General features: G+C 37.9%; 1 protein-coding gene across 1 annotated transcript in view; it reads left to right on the top strand.

Annotated features, from left to right (window-relative positions):
* Nucleotides 1-12,001, top strand: part of STXBP4 (syntaxin binding protein 4) — a 165,353-nt gene that overhangs the window by 19,229 nt on the left and 134,123 nt on the right. The window contains exons 5-7 of the mRNA XM_081805248.1: nt 7,584-7,690; nt 8,117-8,336; nt 9,308-9,386. Coding sequence (XP_081661374.1) covers nt 7,584-7,690; nt 8,117-8,336; nt 9,308-9,386 — 406 coding nt within the window. The remainder of the gene's footprint in view (nt 1-7,583; nt 7,691-8,116; nt 8,337-9,307; nt 9,387-12,001) is intronic.

The following is a 12,001-nucleotide window of genomic DNA, read 5'->3' on the forward strand; positions in this document are numbered from 1 at the left end:
TATTCAGAGTTAAAACTTGGGGCATCTTGACACGTTTTTTCCAGTTGAAATAGAAGGAAAGATTCTCCCAGCACTAAGTGTTAGAGGCAGCTTATAGGATGAGAACAAATATGTTAGGTACTGAGTTAAGGAACTATGAGAACTCCAAAGCCCTTTTCACCCCACCAGCCAGTCCCATATCAGTCTGAAGTCCTCAGTGTTCAGTCTTAGACCTTTCTCTGGCTGAGACACTCCTTTGAGCTTTAGACCCACATATCCAATTGCTTGGTCAGCATTTCCATTTGGATCTCCTTAAGGCATCTCAAACTCACTATATCTGAGGCAAGATTCATGATAGTCACACCACACCCTCATCTGCCCATCTCTTCCCAAACAGAGCTTCTTCCTCTGTTCCAGTCTTGGTGAACGACACCTTCCAGTTGCATAAAGTCAAAAAACCTGAAAGCATCCTAACTACTTCTCTCCTTTAATACCTATACCCAGTTTATTAGCATGTGCTGTTGCCTTCTTTGCTCTCTAAATATCTCTTGAACCCATCAGCCTCCTTGATCTCCACCACCATCACAGTTTATCAGACCTCATGATAGTTTTTCCTGCTCTTGTGCACCACACGTTTCCCCTCCCCCTCCCCCAGCCTATCATACTAATACTCATTTGCCTGCAAGGCTCTGTATAATGTGACTTCTTCCCTGTATTTCTCCGACTTTCCATCTTTAGGCTTCCAGAATGGTATTCATTTCAGTTCCCGGAAGCTTTCTCATTTGCTGTTCCCTCTGACTGGGCACAGACCCACGTCACCACTACCATTACTTCCAAGTACCTATTCAAAGACTAATTCCTAAGGAATGTGTTCTCTGTGCCCTCCAGTTTATTTTATGTTGGTTTTTTTTTTAAGATTTTATTTGAGGAAAAGAGGACAAGCAGGTGGGGAGGGGCAGAAGGAGAGGGAGAAGCAGACTCCCCCTGAGCAGGGAGGCTGATGTGGGGCTTGATCCCAGGACCCTGGGATCATGATGTGAGCTGAAGACAGATGCTTAACCGACTGAGCCACCCAGGTGCCTCTGTGCCCTCCAGTTTAGTCCAGATCTTTTTTCCTATATGTGCTCCTAGATCCTGTTCCTTTCCTTTGTATCACCCATCTCAGTTTGTAAACATACATCTATATCCGTGATTGTTTTATCAACTGTCTGAACCACAAGATAGTATGTTGCCTAAGTGTAAGGATTCTATCTGATTTTATTCACAATAATATCCTTCATCCCCAGTGTGATACCTGGACATACTAATTGCTCAGTTAATATTTATGAATGAATGATCCCTTAGGCATTCTGTCATGTTTCTGAGAGTTACTAATCTGCCTCTTTGCTATTCCACTGCCACCATCTGGCTCCACACCAAGTACCTCTCTTCCCTGGCCCTTTGTGTTAGATGCTGGACACGAAATGTCTTTGAAGTTTCCAACATTCCTGTTTGTTTCTTTGTTTTTCCGCTAATAGTGTAAGGAAAGCAGGCAGTAATCAAAAGCTTTTCCTCAAACCTGATAACTACATTTCATATTTCATTTAACTGATTCTAAGACATATATTAAAGCACATACGTATAAGCTCTATGGGATGAATCTTACAGTCAATTTCATTGGGTAATTGGCAGCATTTTCTTATTTTAGCGCTACATAAAAAAATGGTGTATCTTACAAGCAGTGTCACTTTAAATTTGATAAATTAAGGACTTTTTTTTTGATCAAACCCTATAGGTGAAGACAATGATCACGCAGATATAAATACTCATGGTTAGTCATTGTTCACAAAGGATTGAAGTAGGACATATTTATCTTTCATAGGAAGTCTGTTTTCAGAATATGCTGAGCATATTTCTGGAACTGGGACCAAGGCCTCTGGATGGCACAGTGTAAAGAAACCAGTCCCATTGATGGAAGCTAAAGGGGTAGCAGGCAAGAGGGTTCACTTTACAAGTCACTCTCTTTTCTCCTTTGCCATTATTACTTCTGTCAGAGGCCACCTTAATTTCCTCAGACTGTTTCCTGGCCCTGATTAATTGATTGTGGACTTACTCTGTACCTGGCACTATGAAAAGGACATGATTCTGGCCAACTGAAATAATCAGTGCTGCTAGTTTGGAAGTTGCTGGATTAATGTGCTCTAATGGGAGAGAAAAAGATACATAAACAGATAGCGACAGTACAAAGTAAGTGTAATAACAGAGGTAAGTAAAAGTGCTTTTGGAGCAGAAAGAAAGGAACAATTAAGTAATTCCAGGCAGTGGGGCAAACTTACTGCAGAGAAAATGTTTGCATATGGCTGTGAAGTTTAAGTGCGAGTTTATCAGAGAAGTGGCGGGGTTGGTGGTGGCATTCTAGACAGGAATTAGGATGTGTAAAAGCATTAGGGTTCCAAAGATCATGGCTGCTTTGAAGAACATTTTCTGAGACTAGAATGAAGAATATATGTGTTGAGGAGGGAAGGTGAAGAGTGAGGCTGAGAAAAGTTGGTTGCAGCTAGCTTGTGCTGGGTTTGGAAAGTTAAGGAGTTTCAACTTTTCTTACCCCTGAGCAGCCATTAAAGGGTTTTGTTTTTGTTTTTGTTTTATTGTTGTTGTTTGAGAGAGGGGAATTAGGGGAAAAGGGAGAGAGAATCTTAAGCAGGCTCCATACCCAGCGCGGAGTCCTGAGATCATGACCTGAGCCGAATCAAGAGTTGGACACTTAACCATCTGAGCCACCCAAGCATCCCTAAAGGTTCTTAATTTGAGGAGTAACAGGATTAAATTTGCTATCAATGTGAAAATTACAGCAGGCATGGAATTTTGATTCAACTCACTTTTATTTAACACCTACAATTTTAGAATTTGTAGAATTTATGTATGTCATTTAATTACTAATAGCAACCTTGTGTGACAGGTATTTATCTCCACTTTACAGCTAAGAAAATGAAGTCTCATAGAGATTAAGCAACTTGTCTAAATTCACATTAATAACTGGCAGGCAATAGAGGAAGTTGACAGTTTCTGAAAGTGTGGGAGAGGAACCAGGAGTCTTGCAGGAGCGTTCCTTAGTATTTAGGACTAACGAGTTAGTTAAATTAGAGTCAGTCCGTGTAGATGGTATGGTAATATGGTAATATGTTATTTAGAAAACTATATAATGGTCATTATAAATGAACAGTGCTGGTAGTTTTCAACAGAAGCATTTAAATGGTCAGGTGTACGTTATCACTTTCAACGTCTTTGCAAATGTCAACGGGAAGAAAAGCAGACTCTGAAGGTGGGCACGTGAAAGTGTACAGTTGTTCCTTAACTGCCATATCTGAACCCAGACAGTGTGGAAGAGGCCTTGGCATGTCCCCAAAGCTAGTATCTTCACATATACATTCATCCACCTGGGGCAGGACTCACTGGCTTGAATGCCCGACTCAAAGAAATACCTTTGAGTTTGCAGGTTCTGACTTAAACAGGTTCAGAAATTCACATGATCAGCTAAGATCTTGTTCTAGGGGGCAAAGAAAAAAAAAACACCACTATAAATACTTTTTAGAAAGAAAAAAATATATAAACACCAGAATTCACCGTCAGAAGGCATTATTCTTCCTCTCTTCTCTGACTTTGTCCAGCTGGAAAATGCTCCTTCAATTTGTTGTGTTTTTTTTTCCCCTACGATTTTATTAATTTATTTGAGAGAGAGTGCGCATGCAAGAGAGACAGAGCACGAGCAATTGGGAGGGGCAGAGGGAGAGGGAGAAGCAGAGTCCCCACTGAGCAGGGAGCCTGACACCTGGGATCATGACCTGAGCCGAAGACAGACGCTTAACTGACTGAGCCACCCAGACGTCCTGAAAATGCTCCTTCAGTGCATCAGTGTGCTTTAATATAAGATACGCTATATTGTGTTCATGAGAGCTTTTCCTTCTGTGTTGCTAATACTGTACGGTATGAGAGGAGGAGTGGGAAATAATAGGTCTGCCGAAACCCTATTGCCTACCTCTGTTTTCTGTAGCTTTTTTCTCTGCAACCCTCACGGCCAGGTGTGGTCTGTATGAGACGCATGGACACAGGAGCTTCCTCAAATAGTTTTGAATGTAGTTCTGTGTTTCTCATGGATGAGATTATGTGCCTCCCCCAGCCCCTTTCCTCTCCATCTGTTGATGAACATCTAGCTAGCAAGTTGTAGAGCTCAAGTTTGTATTTAGGTGTGTCTGGCTGCCAGACCCCATGCTCTTTCCCCTTCTGTCCACTACCTCTGAAGGCTCCTGCCCAGTTGAAAGAATTGTCATCTGACAATATTTACTATTATTACCATCGGCCACCCCGATTCTAAAAAATCCTTTCTTTCCTTGTTAGTGTCCTTTATATGCTTTGCTCCAGTGAAACAGGGCTTTCTTCATTTTCTCCATTTTCCCCCTAAATTGTTGCCTGGCTTTGTGATACAAGTCAGTAGTAGTATAGCCATTAAATTTCAGCTATAATCTACCTTACTAAGCTGATTCCAGTAAGGAACTATTTTGTAGATTCCAAATGGCCTAGAGCTGGATTTAATAATGACATTTATTTAATTTTTCTTATTTATTAATTTACTTATTTTATTATTTTTTATTTTTTAAAAGATTTTATTTATTTGACAGAGAGAGACACAGCGAGAGAGGGAACACAAGCAGGGGGAGTGGGAGGGGGAGAAGCAGGCTTCCTGCCAGCAGGGAGCCCGATGCTGGGCTCGATCCCAGGACCCTGGGATCATGACCTGAGCCGAAGGCAGACGCTTAATGACTGAGCCACCCAGGTGCCCCTAATTTATTTATTTTAAAGTTAGATTAAAAATTTCTCCATTTGTCCCTTACTTCCAGTACCTGTTTTGGAATATAGAACCAAAACATAATTCAGCTAGTTAATTTCCGAGCAGATGTTATGAGCTCTTTTTATTTTGGGAGATGGAGAATTTCTTTTCTATTTTATTTTATTTATTTTTTTAAGTAGGCTCCATGCCCAATATAGGGATTGAACTCACAACCCTGAGATCAAGAGTTGCATGCTCTATCGACTGAGCCAACCAGGTGCCCCTCTTCTTTTTAATGTGATACTTGACACATGTAAATGAAGCATAATAATAGAATGAACACCTATGAATCTGCTTAGAGTTCACCACTTGACTTAAAAAGTAGAAAGTCTTCAGTGCTACTGAGGCATTCCTGATCACATTCCCTACATTCCCCACCCTTCCTCCTGTAAATAAGCACCCTGGGATTTTGTTCATTCTCCCAATTATTAACCTTATCTTTTTGCCTGTGGCAAAAAGTTTGTTTCTCTTGTTTGTTGCCATTTCATCTTAACTTTGAGTAGATAACTGTCCTGAAACTAAAATTTTCACGTATTAAATTGTAAGCTAATGTATGTGAGTGTCTAAGTATGTCTGGGTAGAGTTGATTTAAATGCATATGTAACCAAACTCTGTAATAAAGTTTGGGCCCAGCCATACAGAACCGTGTTCACAAAATTTTACAAAATCAGCTCTTTCATGTTACTGAACATGTAGGATCCATATGGTGGATACTCTCTCCATACTGCTTAGTCTTTTCCAGCATGACTATTGTGTTTTACTCCTCATACATTAATCAGTGGAAGGGGGGAAAAATCACTTGTGAATATAGCAACTGTGTTATGTTCTCTGACTTTGCTAGTTATATTTATAAAATATAAATTTCCAAATTTTATGTATTTTTTAAAATCAAATTTCCTTTTTCAGTTTAATTTTTAAAATAATGTTTGTAATTTAGAAGGGTCATAGAGTCATTATGCATTTAGATGATAGTGTCTTTTACATAGTATTTGAAATAACATGTTTCCATAAAGTTTTTTTGATATTTTATGTTTGTTTATTTCTCTTCCTGTGTACTCAGTTTTCAATGTAAGAGATAGCAGTGTCTTTTTATTTTTATTTAAGATTTGTTTATTTGAGAGAGAGGGACCAGAGGGAAGGGCAAAGGGAGAGGGAGTCTTAAGCAGACTCCACACTGAGTGTGGAGCCAAATGTGGGGCTCGGTCTCATGACCCCAAGATCATGACCTGAGCCAAAACCAAGAGTGGGATGCTTAACTGACTGTGCCGCCCAAGTGTCCCTCAATAGTTATTTTTGTTTTTTAAAAAGACACTTAGTGGGCGCCTGGGTGGCACAGTCAGTCAAGTTTCTGACTCTTGTTTTCCGCCCAGGTCATGATCTCAGGGTCATAGGATCCAGCCCTGTTGGGCTCCCGCTCAGTGTAAAATCTTCTTGAGATTCTTTTCCCCTCTGCTCTTCCCCCGCCCCTCACACTCTCTTTCTAAAATAAATAAATAAGTAATCTTAAAAAATTGGTTTAAAAAAAAAAACTGTTATTTAGTTGTAAAGTAACCATAAATCACCATTATTGTGTGTAATTAAGTTCAGATCAAAGATCAGTTATCCAAGGGATATATCTTAGATATCACTTTGAAGAAAGATATTTCCTTGAATTTGTGGAACTTACTTAAATGCCATTAGGGTGAAAATCCAGCTTTTTAACCATTATAAGCTTCTTCCCCAGTTACATAAATACTGCTTTCTGTCTTTGTGTAAATGATAATTGAGACAAGTCTTAGGAACTGAAAATGAAGAGCGCTCATTCTTCTTTTCCTGTTTGAATTGAGAAAAAAAGACAGGTGAAGACTGGGAAACTTGCCTAACAAATGCATTAAATCTTGTAATCAGTAGGCTCTGTCTGATCCAGTTAGGCTGGTGACAGCCAGAGCCAGGTCTTAGCAGACAGTGTAAGGAAGCTGGTTTTAAGTGGTCATCTTTAGTAGGACTTGACAAAAGATGTATGTACGACCAGCTAGGCCTGCATCACAGGCAGTACAGCAGATCCAGTAAAGAGCTGAAATATGGGTAGAATCAATCTAATTAAGATCTTTGACTGAATTTTTAAAAGTCTTACTGTGGAATCAACCTTACCAGTTTTGTGGGATGAGAGATGCAGGAATGCTTAGAAACTAAAGTGAATGAGCCTTATTTTCTGAAATATTCTGGAATTACTTGATTTACTTTATCACAGAGTCAGAGCTGTATCTGTCTCATAGTACCAATCTTTTTTTAAGGTCTTATTTATTTGAGAGAGAGCGCAAGCACGAGAGGACAGAAAGAGAGGGACAAGCAGACTTCCCACCGAGCAGGGAGCCCGTCATGGGGCTCGATCCCAGAACCATGGGATCATGACCTGAGCCGAAGGCAGATGCTTAACCGACTGAGCCACCCAGGCGCCCCAGTACCAAGCTTTTAAAATGGGTCTTTTCCTGCTGTACTGGGCTGTGTCTTCAGGATTCCTTAGTGTGCAAATTGAGCTCGCATATACACGAACAGTTCCATTTCATTCATGCATGTAAGCAAACCAGCTTTAGTCAAAACTTTTTGCTATTGAGGTTTTTTGTCCAATATTTTCTTTTTACTCCTTCTTTAAGAGACTGTTCACTAAAATTTTTCTTTGGTTTAGTTGCATCAATTAGTTGTTGTTTTTTTTAAACACCATCATTATTAGTTTCTTTATATATATTACTACTTTTGTTAGGATGGACGTTTGAAGCCAGGAGATCAACTTGTCTCAATAAACAAGGAATCTATGATTGGTGTATCCTTTGAAGAAGCGAAAAGCATAATTACCAGAGCCAAGTTGAGGTAATTTATCCTATCCATAAGATAGAATGAGTTAATTACCATGTCTTCTCAAAAACAGTAATTTAAGAGATTTAAATACTTTAGATCCTAAAAGAAATATATATATTTTATTTTTTACTTATTTATTCATTTATTTAGTTTTAGAGGGAGCATGCATGTGAGCTGGGGTGGGGGAGGGCAGAGGGAGAGGAAGAGAGAGAATCTCAAGCAGACTCCCCGCTGAGCAGCAGAACCCAACATGGGGCTCGATCTCACAACCCTGAGATTGTGACCTGAGCTGAAATCAAGAGTCAGACGCTTAACCAACTAAGACACCCAGACACCCCCTAAAATAAGTATATTTTAATAATATTTGAAACATTATCTTAAAATTTAGTTGTACTGTATCCACACTATGTCCATAAAGTGATTTCTTTTTAATGCTAGGTCAGAATCTGCTTGGGAGATAGCGTTCATAAGACAAAAATCTGATGGCAGTCATCCAGAAAATCCATCTTGTACATCTCTTTTACAAGCTTCTGAAGAATATGGACCTCAAGTCTTGACATTTAGCCTTCTTCCTTCTCCCCCTGAAATACTAATTCCAAAGACCTCATCCACTCCCCAAACTACAGATACCATTTTATCTTCTTTTAGGATAAATCAGGTAATCTTACACTTCTCTGTATACTTATGCAGTCCATAAATCCCCTATCTGTTTTTATGTTTGTTGTATACAATAGAATTATAATTTTGGTAGTGCAGTTTTTTAACAGATTGGTAATTCCTTGAAAGTTCTTTTTTTTCTGTGTAATATTTTTATACTGTGCTATCAGTAATACAGTTTTTCAAGTCAGTGTGTCTTTTGTCCAGAACGTCATGATCAGGAATGGCCTCACGGAGATATGCCTAGTTGTCACTCAAAACTGTGTTAGGAATGTCATATTTATTTTCAGAAAGTCTCTGATATGGTTTAATGTATTCTTATTTCTGTTTCCTGCTTGACTGAAGACAGGCAGTCTTCCTTTTGTTCCTTTTTTTCCTGCACAGTGAGACTGATCCTAATTACCCAGTATAGGTGGATATGGTTCCCTCACATGTGCATAGATCACCCCAGTAGACTCACACAGAGGGAGGAGTTTCTACATCAGAATCGACAGTTGATTACTAATTGCCACAGTGCCCTAACAAATCAAAGTTATAAAATAGAGCATATACTCTTAAAGTCTATGTTAGCTATGAAACAAAATAGGAGCTCAGGTAGGCTTTCAGTCAATGGAATAAAATTTGTCAAAGGCAATTTCAGTTTCAGGGACCTGCTAATAAGATACAGAGTGTAAGATTTTCTGTCAGCCCCTTATACCTTTTTTACTTGGGGTTATAATACCTTTTCAAAGATAAGGTTCATGGCCGTATATTTTATTGTCCTTGGACATGGTAGAGCTGAAAGCAGTTGTTACCTTTAATTCTGAAATGCCTTGTTTAGAGATAAATATACCAAAATTTTAGAGATCTCCGATTTTTTGGACTGCTGCTTTAATCTCTTAAACCATTCTTTTTATGTTAACATGAGTTTCTAGTCTGGTCTTTGACCTACTTTAGAAAATGACATTTTATTTTCTTCCTTTTCTTTCATAGATAAAAACTGGATACAAGAAAACAGAACAGACTCCAGTCACTTCTTTGGAAAACAGGCCTACGGATATGTCTAATACAGGTAAATGCACATTTAATTCCTCTTTACTGTTATTTCTTTCAATTACTCTTTCTCAATGAGGAGTACATAATGTGATTTAATAGACTTTAAAGAAGGATGCATTATGCCTTTTTTCCTTCAATGGATAAAAGAGTAAAATGAATGTATTGTGCAATGGTCCCTGTTAGATTATGTCTTTTATTAGAAAGTTTCCTGAACAAAGCGTTGAAATTTTAATATGCATTATCATAACGGTGTCTATGAAGCTGTAATAATCAATGAACTGTTGAAATCAAATAATGTAAATTCTTCTTTAAATCAAGATTAGGTTGCCTTTTCCTTTTAGGGAAATACCGGTGAGGTTTATTAAATGCACCTTTCAGAGAAATTATAGATGGGAGCATAACTTAAGAAAAGAAATATGTTTTTTTTAAAGAAGAGATTGTATAGATGTTAATTTAAAAGAAAATCAGTATTATGAATTGAATAGTATTAGTTATAATTACCATGAAATGATTTGCTGACTTTTTAAAACAATAAAGTATTAATTGTGTCACCCATAAAAAAATAATTTTTATCAAACTGTGAAGTATCTATTAGTGGCTCCAATATCAAGCAAAAGCTTTCCCTTTAAATTATCTCCAGAAATTAAGCACAACAACAATCAAAAACCAATGCTTATAGAAAAGTTAATTACATATGTCTAAAAATTATAATACAAATTTTTACCTGTATATTTTAATTTTTAATAGCATTAATCTAGATCAGAATTGCATAATAAGGACAGATTAGCATAAATTACATAGTATCTCAGTCCATTTGGGCTGCTATAACAAAACACCACAGACTGGGTAGCTTATAAACAAAAGATATGTATTTCTAACAGTTCTGGTCGCTGGAAATCCAGGATCATGGTGCTAGCATGGTCCCGGTGAGAGCCTTCTTCAGGTTGCAGATTTCCCATCCTGTCTTCCCATGGAGACCTGTGGGGTCTCTTCAATCAGAACACTAATCCCATTCAGGAGAGCTCCACCCTCATGACCTCAGCTCCTCCTAAAAGCCCCATCTCCGAATACCATTATCTTGGGGGTTAGGATTTCGACATCTGTATTTGGGGAGGACACATTCAGACCACAGCACACAGGTACCACACTTAATAGGAATTTATAGTGGATTCCCTAATAGTTTCCTCTAATAGTTTGGAGCAGTATTTACCAGTGGGTTGGTAGCAATCTCTAGTCATAAATCATATGCCCTTTTACTTAGTGGGATTCCTTGACTCTTAGAAACTTTATTAGTATTATCCTCTTTATGTATTGAATTTCCATTCTCTTGATGTATTGTTTTTATGTTAAACTGTGAACACACGTGAAGAAGAAAAAATATATAAATGAAAGAACCAAGCAATAGTGAGGATACATTTATGTAATATGTTTTTAATTTTGAAAGTAATTGGACTGCTCATTGCCTCTCTTAGCCTTTTATTAATTCAGGAAGCACTTACTAAGCATGTCATGTACATAGAAAACATAGTTTAGTAGGAATTATGAAGGAATTAGGATATTTTCCATGAGATTCTTAATAGTCTATGGTGAAATAAAACATGGGGTTAAAAAAAAAACTTTCATTATTCAGATTAGAAAACATATGTATGTGTTTATTTTATTGAATAACTACAGTTTGCGGTGTTCTTTGTTAACTAGAGCAGGGTGTGGGTGGTTTCTGTACTCGAAGGAACATACTATCTTGTCACAGATAGTGTGAAGACGTGAACAAAGTGGATAAGGGAAGAAGTGGCCTGAGTGTGGTGTAATGAGGCCACAGGCTCTGAATGCAAATGTAGAGATTCATTTCTTTGCTTCCAACTTATTAGCTGTGTAACCTTGAAATAGTTGCCTCATGGGTCTTTATGCATATTAAATGAGATCATGCATATCAAGCACTTAGCATTGTAATTGGTACATAGCATAAGCTCAGTAAATTTTGTTATTATTAATGTTACAGAACCCACTGACTAGGGTGTAGCTCAAGTAATACTTCAGGGGATGTTTTTAGAGCAGAAACAAAAGCTCCCATCCTTTAATTCAATTTTGCATCCTCCCCTCACCCCCCAAATTAGTACATAGTAAAGAATTTGTCACAAACTGCAGAAATTTCTTAGCAAAAATCAGACGTCATCCAGATCTTGAAAGAAGTGGTAAACATCAATTGACGGATGAAGGAGATCTTCCTAAGTGAAGGAAGTACCATGAGCAAAAGCACAGAACAAAGGATGAGCTAGATGTCAGGTGACCCTAGGAGGCAGATCTGATTAGAGTAAAGAGATCCCAGAATAATGAATAAAATGAGGTAAATTCACATCAGTGACTAAAAGAAACAGTGCTGTATTTTGTAATAGAAACATGATTTAATGAAAATATATTTGAGTGAGCTGTATGAAAAGTAAATATTAAAATACAATTAAAATAGAACATTTTTCTAGAGTAGAATTAGCATTGAGTCAGTCCTATTTTTTTATTTTCACGTAAGTGTAGTAGGCCAGATATTTCTGGGGGCTGGGGGGTGGAAACAAAATCAACTCTAAATTATCTCTAGGTAACTTATATACCTTACGGTTTTTCTGTTATAAGCACTTA

This window comes from Leptonychotes weddellii, chromosome 15 (assembly GCF_054177405.1).
Source record: "Leptonychotes weddellii isolate Sample4059 chromosome 15, ASM5417740v2, whole genome shotgun sequence".
NCBI lineage: Eukaryota > Metazoa > Chordata > Mammalia > Carnivora > Phocidae > Leptonychotes > Leptonychotes weddellii.